At 47.2% G+C, this 18091-nt stretch overlaps 1 protein-coding gene across 1 annotated transcript in view; it reads left to right on the top strand.

The window, feature by feature from the left end:
- Positions 1-18091, top strand: part of LOC126214956 (C3 and PZP-like alpha-2-macroglobulin domain-containing protein 8) — an 877403-nt gene that overhangs the window by 530705 nt on the left and 328607 nt on the right. Inside the window, exons 8-9 of the mRNA XM_049941592.1 lie at positions 3250-3543; positions 17483-17673. Coding sequence (XP_049797549.1) covers positions 3250-3543; positions 17483-17673 — 485 coding nt within the window. The remainder of the gene's footprint in view (positions 1-3249; positions 3544-17482; positions 17674-18091) is intronic.

Below are 18091 nucleotides of genomic sequence, written 5' to 3'. Positions count from 1 at the left end.
ATTCCTGGGGTCAGATACATCACATGATCACACTGACAGAACCACAGGCACATAGACACAGGCAACAGAGCATGCACAATGTCGGCACTAGTACAGTGTATATCCACCTTTCGCAGCAATGCAGGCTGCTATTCTCCCATGGAGACGATCGTAGAGATGCTGGATGTAGTCCTGTGGAACGGCTTGCCATGCCATTTCCACCTGGCGCCTCAGTTGGACCAGCGTTCGTGCTGGACGTGCAGACCGCGTGAGACGACGCTTCATCCAGTCCCAAACATGCTCAATGGGGGACAGATCCGGAGATCTTGCTGGCCAGGGTAGTTGACTTACACCTTCTAGAGCACGTTGGGTGGCACGGGATACATGCGGACGTGCATTGTCCTGTTGGAACAGCAAGTTCCCTTGCCGGTCTAGGAATGGTACAACGATGGGTTCGATGACGGTTTGGATGTACCGTGCACTATTCAGTGTCCCCTCGACGATCACCAGTGGTGTACGGCCAGTGTAGGAGATCGCTCCCCACATCATGATGCCGGGTGTTGGCCCTGTGTGCCTCGGTCGTATGCAGTCCTGATTGTGGCGCTCACCTGCACGGCGCCAAACACGCATACGACCATCATTGGCACCAAGGCAGAAGCGACTCTCATCGCTGAAGACGACACGTCTCCATTCGTCCCTCCATTCACGCATGTCGCGACACCACTGGAGGCGGGCTGCACGATGTTGGGGCGTGAGCGGAAGACGGCCTAACGGTGTGCGGGACCGTAGCCCAGCTTCATGGAGACGGTTGCGAATGGTCCTCGCCGATACCCCAGGAGCAACAGTGTCCCTAATTTGCTGGGAAGTGGCGGTGCGGTCCCCTACGGCACTGCGTAGGATCCTACGGTCTTGGCGTGCATCCGTGCGTCGCTGCGGTCCGGTCCCAGGTCGACGGGCACGTGCACCTTCCGCCGACCACTGGCGACAACATCGATGTACTGTGGAGACCTCACGCCCCACGTGTTGAGCAATTCGGCGGTACGTCCACCCGGCCTCCCGCATGCCCACTATACGCCCTCGCTCAAAGTCCGTCAACTGCACATACGGTTCACGTCCACGCTGTCGCGGCATGCTACCAGTGTTAAAGACTGCGATGGAGCTCCGTATGCCACGGCAAACTGGCTGACACTGACGGCGGCGGTGCACAAATGCTGCGCAGCTAGCGCCATTCGACGGCCAACACCGCGGTTCCTGGTGTGTCCGCTGTGCCGTGCATGTGATCATTGCTTGTACAGCCCTCTCGCAGTGTCCGGAGCAAGTATGGTGGGTCTGACACACTGGTGTCAATGTGTTCTTTTTTCCATTTCCAGGAGTGTATTATCTTCAGTCGCCGTTGGTCCCGCTCTTGCAGGATCTTTTTCCGGCCGCAGCGATGTCGGGGATTTGATGTTTTACCGGATTACTGATATTCATGGTACACTCGTGAAATGGTCGTTGGGGAAAATGCCGACTTCGTTGCTACCTCGGAGATGGTGTACCCATCGCTCGTGCGCCGGGTATGACACCACACTCGAACTCACTTAAATCTTGATAACCAGCCAATTTAGCAGCAGTAAACGATTTAACAACTGCGGCAGACAGTTGTCTTATATATACGTTGCCGACCGCAGCGCCATATTCTGCGTGTTTACATGCACCACTGCCCATTAAAATTGCTACAACAAGAAGAAATGCAGATGATAAACGGGTATTCATTGCACAAATATATTATACTAGAACTGACATGTGATTACATTTTCACGCAGTTTGGGTGCACACATCCTGAGAAATCAGTACCCAGAACAACCACCTCTGGCCGTAATAACGGCTTTGATACGCCTGGGCATTGAGTCAAACAGAGGTTGGATGGCGTGTACAGGTACAGCTGCCCATGCAGCTTCACCACGATACCACAGTTCATCAAGAGTAGCGACTGGCGTATTGTGACGAGGCAGTTGCTCGCCCCCCATTGCCCATAAGGTTTCAGTTGGTGAGAGATCTGGAGAATGTGCTTTCGAAGGCAACAGTCGAACATTTTCTGTATCCAGAAAGGCCCTTACCGGACCTGCAACATGCGGTTGTGCTTTATCCTGTTGAAATGTAGGGATCGAATAAAGGGTAGAGCCACGGGTCGTAACACATTTTAAATGTAACGACCATTGTTCAAAGTGCCGTCAATGCGAACAAGAGGTGACCGAGACGTCTAACCGATGGCACTCTATAACATCACGCCTGGTGATACGCCAGTATGGCGATGACGAATACACGCTTCCAATGTCCGTTCGCCGCTATGTCGCCAAACACGGATGCGACCATCATGATGCTATAACCCAGAACCTGGATTCATCCGTAAAAATGACGTTTTGCCATTCGTGCACCCAGGTTCGTCGTCGAGTACACCATCGCAGGCAGTCCTGTCTGTGATGCAGCGTCAAGGGTAACCGCAGCCACGGTCTGCGAGCTGCTGCAAACGTCGTCGAACTGTTCGTGTAGATGGTTGTTGTCTTGCAAACGTCCCCATCTGTCGACTCAGGGATCGAGACGTGGCTGCACGATCTGTTACAGCCATGCGGATAAGATACCTGTCATCTCGACTGCTAGTGATACGAGGCCGTTGGGATCCAGCACGGCGTTCCGTATTACCCTCCTGAACCCACAGATTCCATATTCTGCTAACAGTCGTTGGATCTCGACCAACGCGAGCAGAAATGTCGCGATACGAAAAACCGTAATCGCGATAGGCTACAATCTGACCTTTATCAAAGTCGGAAACGTGATGGTACGCATTTCTCCCCCTTACACGAGGCATCACAACAACGTTTCACCAGGCAACGCCGGTCAACTGGTGTTTGTGTATGAGAAATCGGTTGGAAACTTTCCTCATGTCAGCACGTTGTAGGTGTCGCCACCGGCCCCAACCCTGTGTGAATGCTCTGAAAAGCTAGTCATTTGCATATCACAGCATCTTCTTCCTGTCGGTTAATTTTCGCGTCTGTAGCACGTCATCTTCGTGGTGTAACAACTTTAATGGCCAGTAGTGGATCTGGATCTGGATACGCATGCCTATACCAGTTTCTTTGGCACCTAAGTGTAATTTAACACTCTCGTGTTTATCTGAATTTATAAATTTGTGAACACCCCTAGAATGTATACTTACGAGCCGCCATTGCAACTGTGTAATGTAAGAGGTGTGGGGGTAATCCCTCAGCGGGGCTGTCTGATGTGGTGCAGGTGGAGTCGGTGAGCACGGAGAAGGTGGTGCGCGTGCGGGTGAAGGTGTACGACAACACGACGGCCATCTACAGCCAGGACCTGGAGATCACGTCAGGCGAGGCGGCGTTCGTCGTCCCGGCCATCCTCGCCGACAGCGACCTCATCACGCTCCAGGCCGAGCTGGTCTCGGTGGGCGGCAAGGAGATCGACAGCCACTACGTGCTGGCCAGGGAGCCCGTGCGCAGGTGGCCCGGCTCCAGCGCGCTCCAGGACTGCTACCTGCTCGTCCAGGGCCTGGAGAGGACCTTCCAGGTACGTGCCCCCCTATCGCCCTAGTTCCTCGCCACAGGTGTACATTCCAGGCTGCTACCTCTTAGTCCACTTTTTGGGAGAAGACCTCTCAGATGTGTAGAATGAAGGCTTTCACGACCGGGTTACGTGGCTGTTGATATACTTTCCGGGATGTGAGGTCGTGGTCCAAGAACTTTTCTGCTCCTTAAGTTTCGTCCAGAACTGCGCTGGACTTCCTCAGAGGCGCTGCTCCGCTGAGTCTTGCCGACTGACTGGTCGGGTGTCTGAGAGCGACTTATATATTGTGAGAAAGGGGGCGTGGTCATCACTGCTCATCACGTGTCACCTGAACCACGCCCCCCTTTCTCACAATATACAAGTCGCTCTCAGACACCCGACCAGTCAGTCGGCAAGACTCAGCGGAGCAGCGCCTCTGAGGAAGTCCAGCGCAGTTCTGGACGAAACGTAAGGAGCAGAAAAGTTCTTGGACCACGACCTCAATCCCGGAAAGTATATCAACAGCCACCTCTCAGATGAGTACCATCTTTTGTGGACTGGCAAGACAGCCAATCCACGAGGACGTGAGGCCGAAGGGCACGCGTTTAAGCTCACGCAGGATGGCGTGAGGTCTGGAAAATGACAAGGTCTTTATAGTAGCAAAAATAGTACGTAGCTTCTGGAATACTTAACTTTAATCCATAATTGGTGAACATCGGTCTGACGGTACATCCATCACAAGATAAATAGCAGTTGATAATGGCGCCTTGCTAGGTCGTAGCAAATGACGTAGCTGAAGGCTACGCTAACTATCGTCTCGGCAAATCAGAGCGTAATTTGTCAGTGAACCATCGCTAGCAAAGTCGGCTATACAACTGGGGCGAGTGCTAGGAAGTCTCTCTAGACCTGCCGTGTGGCGGCGCTCGGTCTGCAATCACTGATAGTGGCGACGCGCGGGTCCGACGTATACTACCGGACCGCGGCCCATTTAAAGGCTACCACCTAGCAAGTGTGGTGTCTGGCGGTGACACCACACCATCAATCAGTTGTAATTAGAACTCACTCTCGATCGGCTGCCCATTTATTGAGGGGCCTGCAAGGGCTCCTTCAGGTGCCTAGTATCGGCCACTTGTCGTGAGTACCATCAGTCGTCATCGAGGCTGCAGTGCCCGCTGAAACGCCTGCCCACTTGTTCTGGGGTTGCAGAAGGTATTTCACACGCTGAACATCAGCTGGTTGTCAACTATATGGCTCTGAGCACTATGCAACTTAACTTCTGAGGTCATCAGCCGCCTAATTAAACGTAGCTAACCTAAGGACGTCACACACATCCATGCACGAGGCAGGATTCGAACCTGCGACCGTAGCGGTCGCTCGGCTCCAGACTAGCGCCTAGAACCGCACGGCCACTCCGGCCGGCCAAAAAGTAAGGTCACTTTTTTTTATAAGTACATAGACCTTATTATTTCTACAATGGTTTACATCACTTTACAGCTTGGACATTTAGCTACTTTCGACATAGTCACCATTTCTGTCGATGCAGTTTTGTAGACGCTGTGGCAGTCTTTGTATGCCCATGTCATACCAGCTCGCCGCCAAGCTGTTCACAAATTTATGAACCTCTTCTTTCACCTCTTCGTCGGAGCTGAATCGCTTTCCGGCCAAATGTTCTTTTAACCTAGGGAACAGGTGATAGTCACTGGGCGCCAAGTCAGGACTATAGGGTGGGTGGGTGATTATGTTCCACTGAAACTGTTGCAGGAGAGCAACGGTTTGCCGAGCGATGTGTGGGCGAGCGTTGTCATGGAGAATGTGTACGCCCTTGCTCAACATCTCCGGTTCTGAATTGCCCGTTTAAGTCTTTTCAGTGTCTCATAGTACCTGTCAGCATTATTTGTGATCCCAGCGGTTCAGCTCCGGCGACGAGGTGAAAGAAGAGAGGTTCATATCTTTCTGAACAGCATGGCGACGAGATGGTATGACATGGGCATGTAAAAACTGCCACAGCGTCTACAAAAATGCATCGACAGAAATGGTTATTATGCTAAATGTTCAAGCTGTAAAGTGATGTAAACCATTGTAGAAATAAACAGGTATATGTACTTGTAAAAAAATAGGAGACCTTACTTTTGGGATTACCCTTGTACTACAGTCACCTCTTTGTCCAGGGGCTGGAGGGGAAATTCTGCGTATAATCAACTAATTCTGATCACTGTTCCATTGTAGTCCACAGCTGTTAACAGTTAATAACTGGTGCCTGAGAAGTAGGGACGAATTTGAATTTTGCGCCGTTTCGTCATATGATGGTCGGCAGCCTGGTTCTTTCAATCCCTTATGGTCCATTATGGCCATTCGACGTCGGCTGGTAAGTAATTTTCAATGTTAATAAACTTCACCAACAGCCGTATACGTCAAGATATTCTATTTGATCCTGAAAGTAACCAGTTTCGGCATTTCATTTTGCCATCTTCAGGTCCCATAAGCTTTTATAGAAATAAACGAACTTGTCGCATAGCGCTATAAATCACTGGGTATCGTGAATTCCAGTCGCTATACAAATTTCTTCATACGAAGACGAGATCGTCCACTTGTTCTGGGCTTGCAGAAGGTATTTTAGCCGAGTGTCATCAGCTGGTCGTCAACTGTAGTGGTTAAAACTACAGCCACGTCTTTGTCGAGGAACTGGAGGGGAAATTCTGTCTCTGTCTTCGCATGTCATTCTCAATGGAGAGAAGTCTTCCCAAGTAAGAGTGATTTCAGGTGTGCCCCAGGGGAGTGTCGTAGGACCGTTGCTATTCACAATATACATAAATGACCTTGTGGATGACATCGGAAGTTCACTGAGGCATTTTGAAGATTATGCTGTGGTGTATCGAGAGGTTGTAACAATGGAAAATTGTACTGAAATGCAGGAGGATCTGCAGCAAATCGACGCATGGGCAGGGAATGGCAATTGAATCTCAATGTAGACTAGTGTAATGTGCTGCGAATACATAGAAAGATAGATCCCTTATCATTTAGCTACAAAATAGCAGGTCAGCAACTGGAAGCAGTTAATTCCATAAATTATCTGGGAGTACGCATTAGGAGTGATTTAAAATGGACTGATCATATAAAGTTGATCGTTGGTAAAGCAGATGCCAGACTGAGATTCATTGGAAGACTCCTAAGGAAATGCAATCCGAAAACAAAGGAAGTAGGTTACAGTACGCTTGTTCGCCCACTGCTTGAATACTGCTCAGCAGTGTGGGATCCGTACCAGATAGGGTTAATGGAAGAGAGAGAGAAGATCCAACGGAGAGCTGCGCGCTTCGTTACAGGATCATTCAGTAATCGCGAAAGCGTTACGGAGATGATAGATAAACTCCAGTGGAAGACTCTGCAGGAGAGACGCTCAGTAGCTCGGTACGGGCTTTTGTTGAAGTTTCGAGAACATACCTTCACCGAGTGAAGCAGTATATTGCTCCCTCCTACGTATATCTCGCGATGAGAATAAAATCAGAGCGATTAGAGCCCACACAGAGTCATACCGACAATCTTTTTTTCCACGAACAATACGAGACTGGAATAGAAGGCAAAACCATAGAGGTACTCAAGGTACCCTCCGCCACACACCGTCAGGTGGCTTGCGGAGTATGGATGTAGATGTAGATGTAGATGAAGCAATTGTATAACGACTGAAATTCACGATACCCAGTGATTTATAGCGCTATACAATAAGTTCGTTTATTTGGATAAAAGCGTGTGGGGCCTGAAGATGGCAAAATGAAATGCCGAAACTGGTTGCTTTCAGAATAAAATAAAATTTTTTACAGTGTACGGCTCTTGGTGAAGTTGATTGGCATTGAAAAAAAAAGTGGTTCTTTCATGTTTGCAATCCTTCCCACTTGTAGCCTGATAGCTTTTGTGTGGCGAGCATTGATGACAACTGAGCAACGTAACCAAGTGGTAAAAAGTTGTTCCATAAAAACACGGGAGAACTGCCGGATAACTGTAACTTCCTGCCACGATATTTCGGTGCAGAGTCTTCTGGCCATCTTCAGGTGAATGCCACTGTAGTAGTACTGGCGAGTGCGCGCTGAGCTCCGCTATTTAAAGCCTTCTGAGGTGACATTGCGCATGCGCAGCTCAGCTTGCGCGTTCATAACGGCTCCGTGCGCTGCGCCTCGCGCCCTCCACTGTGAAAGCCTAGCGTATCGGTGTCAGGTCGATTTCCATCTTTATGCAGATAACTACGTCGACTACGAAGTTTCTCTATAACAGGATTCCAAGCAGAGTTCAGCTGATAACCGCTATCTCGATTGATGAGAGTCTCGTTGTCAGACAATCTTATTTCCACAGCTTCATTGATAATCGAGCTCCAAAAGTTTGATGTATGGGCCAAAATTTTTGTGTCGTTGTAATTCATGGAATGGTCTGTGGAAATACAATGTTCGGCGATTGCGGACTTGGTGGGTTGGAGAAGGCGAGTATGCCGTTGGTGTTCCACAATGCGTTCCTGCACAGTTCGTGTTGTTTGCCCTATATATGATTTGCCGCATTCACACGGAATTTTGTAAACACCTGGTTTACGCAGGCCCAGGTCGTCTTTAACGGATCCCAACAGTGATGAAATTTTGGCAGGAGGGCGGAAGATGACTCTCACTTGATACTTTCTCAATATTCTGCCTATCTGTGAAGAAATATTCCCAATAAATGGTAGATAAACAGTCGACCTGAAGGCCTCTTCCTCTTCCTTGTTCCGTCGTTTGTAGGTCTTCATCACTCTGTTCACTTGCCTAGGTGAAAAGCCATTCTTCAAAAATACTTTTTGCAGGTGTTCCAGTTCCGCTTGAAGACTGTCGGCGTCAGAGATAGTATGGGCGCGGTGGACCAAGGTTTTGAGAACGCCCATTGTTTGTGCTGGATGGTGGCAACTAGTAGCTTGTAGATACAGGTCTGTATGAGTGGGCTTTCTGTACACCGAGTGACCAAGTGTGCCGTCACTCTTCCGTCGCACCAAGACGTCTAAAAATGGCAGACAACCATCTCTCTCTATCTCCATGGTAAACTTTATGTTTTCATGTATGGAGTTCATGTGACGTAAAAATTCTTGGAGACGATCCAGACCATGAGGCCACACTATAAAAGTGTCGTCAACGTACCGCCAAAAAACTGGTAAAAAGTTATTACAAAAACTGTGAAAGTCCCACGGCAACATTTCGTAAATTGCGCGTGACACTCGGACGTAATGCTACTCCAACCGAATCATCAGTTCGGAAGTTGATCCGGAAGTGTGAAACCACGAGTTCTGTTTGAATACAGGACGACCGCGTTCTGTTAGAACACAAGAAAACACTGATGTCGTGCGTGACAATGTGACCGTAAGTCCCAGAAAATGGCTTGGTCGCCGAGCTCAACGATTGAATTTATCAACAAGTTCACCGCGTGAAATGCTTTTCAAAAGATCTGAAAATGCATGCGTATAAGATTCAACTTACACAAGAGTTGAAGCCTGGAGTTCACGGAAAGAGATATCGATTTACTCACTGGGTCTACCTCGACAAACGGAGCACCAGAACTCAACAAAAAGTATAATTTTCTCAGACGAGGCGAACCTTCACCTCGGTGAGTACGTCAGTAACCAGAACTGCAGAATTTGGGGTAACGAAAATCCGCGAGTGACTGGAAGACGGGATGCGTCCACAACGCACGGCTGTGTGGAGTGGGTTCTGGGCAGGAGTGATCAGGGCGAACTTTTTCGAAAATGACGGTATTTGGTTTCAACAACATGGTTCCATATGTCACGCATCACGTGAGACGATTGCTCTGCTGAATGAAAGGTTTCCTCGAAAAATTATCTCTTTCGTGTGAAAACCCAGGAATGGCCTGCCAGATCATGCGACCTTACGCATTGTGACCTTTCTTTGGTGAGGATTTGCGAAATCAAAAATCTAATTAACCACAAACAATACACCAACTGAAGAATTAAATTGAAAGGGTTATTAACGGCGACGTACCAGGTGTTTTTTAACACATCGACGAGAACTTCAATGAACGTACTGCTCGTTTCCGCGCGGCCCTGGGTGGTCACACGGAGGATGTAATTTTTCATACATAAATGGGAGAAGTTACTGAACCGCGAATTTATTTTCAAAATGTTTTGTTAAGAATTTACTTTATTTACTAGCGATTAATCAAGAACATTAACACATTTAATCACACTATGTGAGCGTGGAAGTAGTTGCCAGTGGGTAACTGATGAAAACAAATCAAATTTATTTCAACAAATGGAAATTTCATTCCTAAAATCCACCCCCCCCCCAGATTTAAAATTATAATCAGAAAGCACCCTCTAAATATCAAGTTACAATTAATTCAGAGGCAGAAAGAAACAAATTTTTGATTGTATGAGCTTTCGGGCTGAGAACTTTGACGCTCGCTTTTGACACGGCCGTAGTCACTACCGCTCACAACAACCTCTGAAAGACTGCACTGGTGCAAATCTGCAACACACGAGATTACTTTAAGCTAAAAATTTTAACAACCCACACAAAACATAAACTATGCACACCGTAGGAGGAATGGAAATGGTACAAAAGACTAACATTAAAAGATTAACTTGCCACCGAAGGTCCAACTTGAATTAAAAAAACTCTTACGGTGGAAGGGTGGCCTACTTTATATACTAAAATGACCATTTAAAATAAAACCCATGAAATGCAATCTTACATAAAATATACAAGGTTGGCCAAACATGCTCTACATTACACATATACCGCCTCTCAAGATGATAGGCAAGATAAAAACATATTTCAGGAATTCGGCCCTTACACTTCAAGCAATAAATTCGTTAACACCGAATCGGACAAACATGGCAGAGGCAGCTATTAACATACGGCAGACCGGCAGACCGACCGACAGACAGACAGACAGACAGACAGACAGACACTAACTGCCTAACAAATGCGGACGAGAATCAGACGAGCAAGCTGGCGACGAGAGACTGACCAAGAAAACAAGTAGAATTTAACAAGTAAATGAAACAACATATCACGAATCACTTAACTTCTAATAAACTGCGATGTCTGCCGAAGACCTGGCGCAGCTCCGAAAACGCTCTCCCGAACCGTCCGCTGCCAGCAGCTCCAACGGACGCAGGAAGGCGCGCCGATCTCCCGTCTCACGGCGTCACAGCTCGCACCGGCCAGACCGATGTCTTGGGTTGACTCCTGTTGCTCTCGCGTCGGCTGCGAAGCCACTACCCCTCGCTATACGGCGCGGCCCACTGGACCCACGTGGCGACCCCACATGCACCACGCTCAAGGCGGACAAGTCATCTCGAGTCTCAGTGCGCGACGGACCAACCGACCGATCCAACTGCCAATGACCATTGTCTGAACAAACTCGAGCAGACTGGCGGCCTAACACATATCAGCACTCCGGACAACAGACAGACGCTGACTGCCCCACACTGACCCGGCTGACCAACTGACCAGACTCGCCGCCTAGCGAGTTTTTTTTTTCCTTTATTGTAATTTGAATCACCTCATACAAGGCGGGCTGGCAGCAGCTTAATACGCTGCTCTGCAGCCTTATGGGGTACAATAATATGATATAGGTGACACAGACAATACAAAAAATGGCGGGCAAAGAAAGTAGTTACAAAAAACAAAAAACAAGAAGCCGTTCACGTTGGACGATAAAAACACTAACACTTGTTGACACGGCGCACAAAACACGGAGAACGGCGACGGCACATGCGAACAGTTGAGTTGTAACTGCACGCAACACAAAACGAAGCACACACACTAGACACTGATGGCGATGATCTCCGGCGCGCGAATGTTCACTATGCGTGTGCGAGTCCGGGGACCTGCCAAGAGAGGAGGAGGAGGAAGGGGAGTGGGAGAGGGAGAGGGGAGAGCAGAGATGCCACAGGCAGGGGAGAAAGGGGGGAGGGAGGAAGGGGGAGGGGAAGCCCGGGGGAAGAGGGGTGGAGGGAGGGGACGGGGGAAAAGGAAAGAGAAGGGAAGGGTAGGGAAGAGAAGGGAGGGAGGGAGGGTGCCTAAAGGAAAGGACACCGGAAGTGGGGGGTGGGGCTGGGTCAAAGTTGATAGGAGGGGTAGATGGAGGGGAGGAGGACATCATCAGGGAGGGGGAGCTGGCGGAAGCCACCTTGGGAGAGGGTAAGGACGGTGGACAGATGGAGACCAGGTGTGACGTGGGCATACAGGCGCGGCAGCGGGCGGGGGTGGGAGAGGATTGGGGAGACGAGCGGGTGAGGAGGATCGAGTTTGCGGGAGGTGTACAGGATCCATATCCTTTCAAGGAAAAGGAGGAGGTGGGGGAAGGGGATGAGATCATACAGGATCCGCGTAGGGGAGGGGAGACGGATGCGATAGGCGAGGCGGAGAGCATGGCGTTCAAGGATTTGGAGGGATTTATAAAAGGAAGGGAGGGCGGAGATCCAAGCCGGATGTGCATAACAAAGGATAGGGCGGATGAGGGATTTATAAGTGTGGAGGATGGTGGAGGGGTCCAGACCCCACGTGCGGCCGGAGAGGAGCTTGAGGAGACTGAGTCGGGACCGCCTAGCGAGCCCATAGCGCCCCTTAATTGCACGTAAACAGGCGACCTTTCCCCTTTCCCAGCAGAGGGAGACACCAAAGCTGCGACTGCCACAGAAGCGCCACCGCCACAAACGGAGGGCGACTGCTTCACACTACGCGCTGCGGTGCGCTCTTCAAAACAGCAAATTTTACCACGGCTCAGTTACGTAATGTGTTTCTAAAAAAAATTACATTTTCAATCAATTTTTTTGTGTTGTATAGCACTTTAATATTCGTCCCTACTTACTGGACACACCATATCTACTGATAACGGCAGTCAGCCGAATCTGACCAAAGCCTAAGTGTGCACCAGACCGCTGCCAACTCGTCTAGGGGCCGGATGGAACCAATCGTAAGTTGGTTCTGATCATAGTTTACATGTGCTCGTGTCTGCCTGTCGCTTGTCCAGCAGCTGGAGAGGACCTTTCTGGTGGTAGTGTCAGCGACGTCTAATCAAGGCTAAAGCGAACGCTTCTGCTATAAAAGCTCCATAAACCTACCTCACCACAATTCTGTTATCTCTCGCAATGGTCTGATGACGTCGTTACTCTGCCGTAGTGCAGTTACGCGTGAACAGTTCGGCAGAGTGTCGGCTAGATGAGCAATCTGACGCTGGAGAATCAATTAGCTCCTCCTCCATAAGCTTGGAGTGACGAGATGTGAGGCATAAAAATGTACCTTACTTCCAAGGAAACTCACCACGGATGTGTGCATTGTCTTATAACGCATGTGAAGTGGCTGGAGGCCGTGTCCGATCAGGCTTTAGTACATGACCTACACTTATTTGTTCTGATCATAGCACCGAATTTCTTCCTAAACCACCTCCAAATTTTGCACTGATTGCCGGGCCGAAATGTATGTCCAACTGAGTGCACTAGCTGATAAGTTTGGCACATGACTTTTTGTCTAACTTCAACTTATGTACGTTTTTTATTTATTTTATGTATTTACTTATTTAACGTGATGTAATTAAGTCCAGCAGATCCTCTCTTACATTGGGCCAAGGTTTCACACATACACTGAACATTTTTTACATGGTAGTTACCTAAGAAATGACCATTTGTAATATGACAAATGGTATTAAAATGATTTGACTGTCTATAGCGGCAATGTAAGTGGTACTGGCTATGAACTAATAAATTAAATACCGATACCACTGGTTTACTGCTGCTGCTGCCGCTAAACCTGATAATAGTAACCTAAATAATAATAATAATGACAATAATAAAAATATAGAAAGTATTTTTTGCTGTACAAAAGAGATGTTTTCTGATATAGCACGTTCTAGCGGATCGAAATTAAAGAGACTGCACGGTCTAAATATACTGGGAGATAAGGAAACCTGGTGGGAATGAAGGTTGTACAAGGGTAACGAGCGTGTACAGGGACAATGGTGATCATTATTTTTGCTCTAGTATATATGTCATTAACTGTGATGTGAAGCTGGAGGTGTTTGTTATTGTCTAATCTAATGCGGGAGGTTATTCCAGAATCGGGTTACTGCTAGTGAGATGGACTCCGAGAAAGTGGTCGGACGATGGAATGAGACAGAAAGGATTTTGCTCTGATGGGAACGGGTGTTTTGTTGTGGATTGGCCAGAGCGCCAACCCACAATGAGAGGAAGCCGAAAGGCACGCGTTTAAGCTCACGCAGGATGGCGTGAGGTCTGGAACAGGACAAGTAATGAAGACTAGCAAATAAAGTACGTAGCTTCTGGAATACTTAAGGGGCTCCGGAACGCACTATACTTGCAATGTTAAAATAACGCTTATAAATTACATCTTTCCTCACAAAGTATTTGAGGTAGGAAGTTGAACTTTTTACAGATTATTTATTGGAATATGGGCTACAACTTAACACAGGGATTTTACAAAATTTTAGTTCAGTTATTAAAGATGATTTTTTTTCAATTGTAATGAAAATTCACAACATTTTTTTGCAATTTATTATTTATATATTCAAAAATATACAGTTTTTTGGAAAAAGGCTGTGTTAAATTATGCAGAAGGTACTGTGTAACATTTACTGAAAGTTTGAAACAAATATGTTTGGAAGATCCTTAGAAAACATGTAATTAGTATGAGAAAATAAAAGTTTTGGGAATTGAGCGACAAAGATTGGATTAACTTTTTAGTGCATTCCAGGTCCATAGGATGGATTATCTTCATCCTCTGCAAACTCCTCCTCCAGCTTCCTCTTGTTCCTCCTCCTGTTTACTCTTGCTTGTATTTCTAGACTCTTTACAGTCCTGTCTGCAGCCCGAAGGCGTTCCTTGTCTAAAGCAAGCATCGCTCGTTGTTGTGTTCGTAGATTTTGCTACCATTTTCTTCAGTTGCAGTTACTGCAACACTGTTCCAAAAGGTGGTCATGTATGAACACTTATCACATTTCAGTTGTATTTCACTAGCAAGTCCTACGTGCTTTATTATGGAGAGTTCCAGACCAACTTCACTACAATGAATACATCTTACACAGTTTGAAAAAATTCCTTTGAGAACCGACATATCAAATATTTCATTCACATCCGATTCGCCCATAAAACATTCATAGTTTTCACTCATTGAACCAAGCTTCTTCTGTGAAGTATTTTCTTTCCCACTTTGACTGCTATGGGCAGGTGTACTTGAGAGGTTAGGTTCACTCACTTGGTTATCGTCTTTATTGTTTACAGTAATAACACATACCTTTGGCTTTCCAACATTTCTCTTCTTAAAAACCTTCAGAGGATTTCTAATAACTTTACTTTTACTCATTATTATACTTCAACAAAACAGAGATTCAAGAAACAGAATTAATTACGAATATTTTCGAGATAACGACAGAGTAAATAAACATGAAACAATCGACAATCACACCAGCGATATATATTGAACCATCACAGGTTAGCCACAACACATACTTTATCTCACATCACTAAAATGTACCTGATGAACACGGACGTTAATAATAACACCATTTGACAGCAGTTTAACAGCGCCACAGTGGGTCACGCCCATGTAGAACACTTTTCAAAAAAAATTTAAAAATAGTTGTAGTCTTCGGAATTGAATAAATTATATATCTATTAAAAGGTAATAGTCTGCAGATTCTGAAAATGCAAAAAAGTAAAAATTGAACTTTTCATGATTTTGAGCCTTTCCGGAGCCCCTTAACTTTAATCCATAATTGGTGAACATCGGTCTGACGGTACATGCATCACAAGATAAATAGCAAATGATAATGGCGCCTTGCTAGGTCGTAGCAAATAACGTAGCTGAAGGCTATGCTAACTATCGTCTCGGCAAATGAGAGCGTAATTTGTCAGTGAACCATCGCTAGCAAAGTCGGCTGTACAACTGGGGCGAGTGCTAGGAAGTCTCTCTAGACCTGCTGTGTGGCGGCGCTCGGTCTGCAATCACTGATAGTGGCGACACGCGGGTCCAACGTATACTAACGGACCGCGGCCGATTTAAAGGCTACCACCTAGCAAGTGTGGTGTCTGGCGGTGACACCACATGTTTCTTCCAAGTTCTTCAGACAAGAGCGTTTGGGGGACTGTGTCCGGCGATAAGGCAGTAGACCAGACAGAGGATATGAAAATCTCTGCACTTGTCTGCGTACTGCCATATAGCTGTGTATATGATGATATAATCAGATAGTCTAACATCACAGATATAATGAACACAGGCATTCTTAACCCTTTGCAGGCTCCGTGGGCTTTCCTGAGAAAGGTCTTGCAGCATAACATTGCTGTCAATAACTGGAACTGCAAGGGTTTGCACAAGTTTCTTTTTCAGGTCAAGAGCAGATAGCTTTTCTATAATTTTGTAGGGCATGGAGAAATGCTGATGCCCCCTTGCCCACTACAGTTACGTACTCCATGCAATTTAGATTTTCACCTGTTATTAGTAACAGATTCTTCGGTGAAGGAAAGAAGTTGATATTTGTCCCATTTTGGGTTTAAGGTGGTAGGGATTCCCGACATTTCGGGCTAATGAGCCCAGAACGACCAGTCAGTACTCCTTAGACGTTGCGTAAGTTGAACTTGAACTATAAATCGTGTGCCAATTTTGATAGTGCACACAGGTTGGTATTGAGATTCTCGATAGATGTCCTCAAGCTCATACGTTTTGCACTTAGGTACAGTCGAAGGTCATCAGTGTACCTGTGGTATTTGCAATACCACAAAACTGATGTCAAAATCATTGACATACAATGAAAAGATTATAGGGTCTAATACTGAACCCTGTGGTAAGCCTGCAACTGCAGGCTTCCATTATGACTTTATGGTGCCACACACGACGCCTTTCTGGCGAGAGGTTAGGTGTGAGCCAAATCGTCGCATTCCACTTGGCGAGAAAGTTTGGCCAGTAAGTTTGGCAAATAAAATGTCGAAGTCGACAATTTCGAAGACTTTGCTGCGGTCTAAGAAGCACATTCGCAAATTTTCCCCAAGTTTCCAATATTTACCTAAGTTTCCAAGGTTCTCCACATTTTCTATGGTTGACCAAGTTTCCAAGGTTTTCCCAAGTTTCCCAAAGTTCTCAACATTCCCTAAGTGTCCCCAAGTTCTGCAACATGTCCCCAAGTTTCCCAAAGTTCCGTACATCTCCTAAGCTTCCCAAAATGTCCAAGGTTTCCCAAAGTCTCCCAAAGTTTCCACTTTTCCTGGCTTTCCCCAAGTTCCCAAGGTTTTCCCAATTATCCCAAAGTTCTCCACATTTTCTAAGCTTCCCCAAGGTTCCAAGGTTTCCCAAGTTTCCCCAAGTTTCCCAAAGTTTCCCACTTTTCCTAACTTTCCCCCAGTTGAGAAGGTTTCCGCAATTTTCCCAAAGTTTTCCACACATCCTAAGCTTCCCCAAGGTTCCAAGGTTTCTCCAATTTTCCCAAAGTTTCCCACTTTGCCCTGACTTTCCCCAGGTTCCCAAGGTTCCCCAAATTCCCCAAAGCTCTCAACATTTCCTATGCTTCCCCAAGTTTCCAAGGCTTCCCCAAGTTTCCCAAAGTTTCCCACTTTTCCTGACATTCCCCAAGTTCCCAAGGTTTCCCCAAATTTCCCAAAGTTCTCCACATTTTCTAAGCTTCCCCAAGGTTCCAAGGTTTCCCGAAGTTTCCCCAAGTTTCCCAAAGTTTCCCACTTTTCCTAACATTCCCCCAGTTCAAAAGGTTTCAGCAATTTTCCCAAAGTTCTCCACATTTCTTAAGCTTCCCCAAGTTTCCAAGCTTTCCCCAAGTTTCCCATAGTTCCCAATTTTTTCCAAAGTTTCCAAGGCTTTCCAAAGTTTTTGAGTTCCTCTCATTTTATACGTTTTGCAAGTTTTTCAACTTGAATGGTATAGGTTTAGGTGTGGATGTAGGAGGGTTAACGACTAGTGTGTGTCCGTCTGCGCAGCCAGAGGAGCGCGCCCACGCCACGGTGCTGTCGACGTGCGCCTGCGAGCGCGACGTGCTGGCCGTGGTGACCGCCCCCGGGGGCCGCGTGCTCCACTGGACGGAGAAGCGGGCCGACGCGCCGCCGCCCCCGGACCTCAGGCCTCCGCCCCCCAGCGTCGACGGCGCCGCCATCTGCCGCCTCAACTTCAGGTACGTGCGCCACCCCTCTGCTCTACCTGCTTCCAGCAGCACGTCGACCCACTGGTAAATCCTGCCCATTGATATTGTCTGTCATCTGTGCCATAGTACTGGACGATTCCACAGAACCTCCAGCAACCCAGGCAGTTGCAAAACGACAGTCATGACAGTACCGAAAGGCTTTTTATTCACACACACATTTGCAGGTGGAGCTGAGTTTCCGGTATGACCTCCTAAGGGACTGTTTATGGTATTTTTTCAGTCTGAATCGCAGTGTCAGACTGTAACCTCCCCCCGTCACTTATCGACCTTAATGACAGTGAAAAATTAAACCACGTGTACCTAATGGAAATTTGGGAAAAGCTATCGTCACCTAAGTTAATCTGTCGGTAAAGAGGGAGAAAGGGTTACATCTAAATGAAAGGAAAAG

The sequence above is a fragment of the Schistocerca nitens genome, chromosome 12, assembly GCF_023898315.1.
Source record: "Schistocerca nitens isolate TAMUIC-IGC-003100 chromosome 12, iqSchNite1.1, whole genome shotgun sequence".
Lineage (NCBI taxonomy): Eukaryota > Metazoa > Arthropoda > Insecta > Orthoptera > Acrididae > Schistocerca > Schistocerca nitens.
The sequence above is the reverse complement of the archived record's forward strand: the minus strand, read 5'-3'. Positions and strand labels throughout refer to the sequence as shown.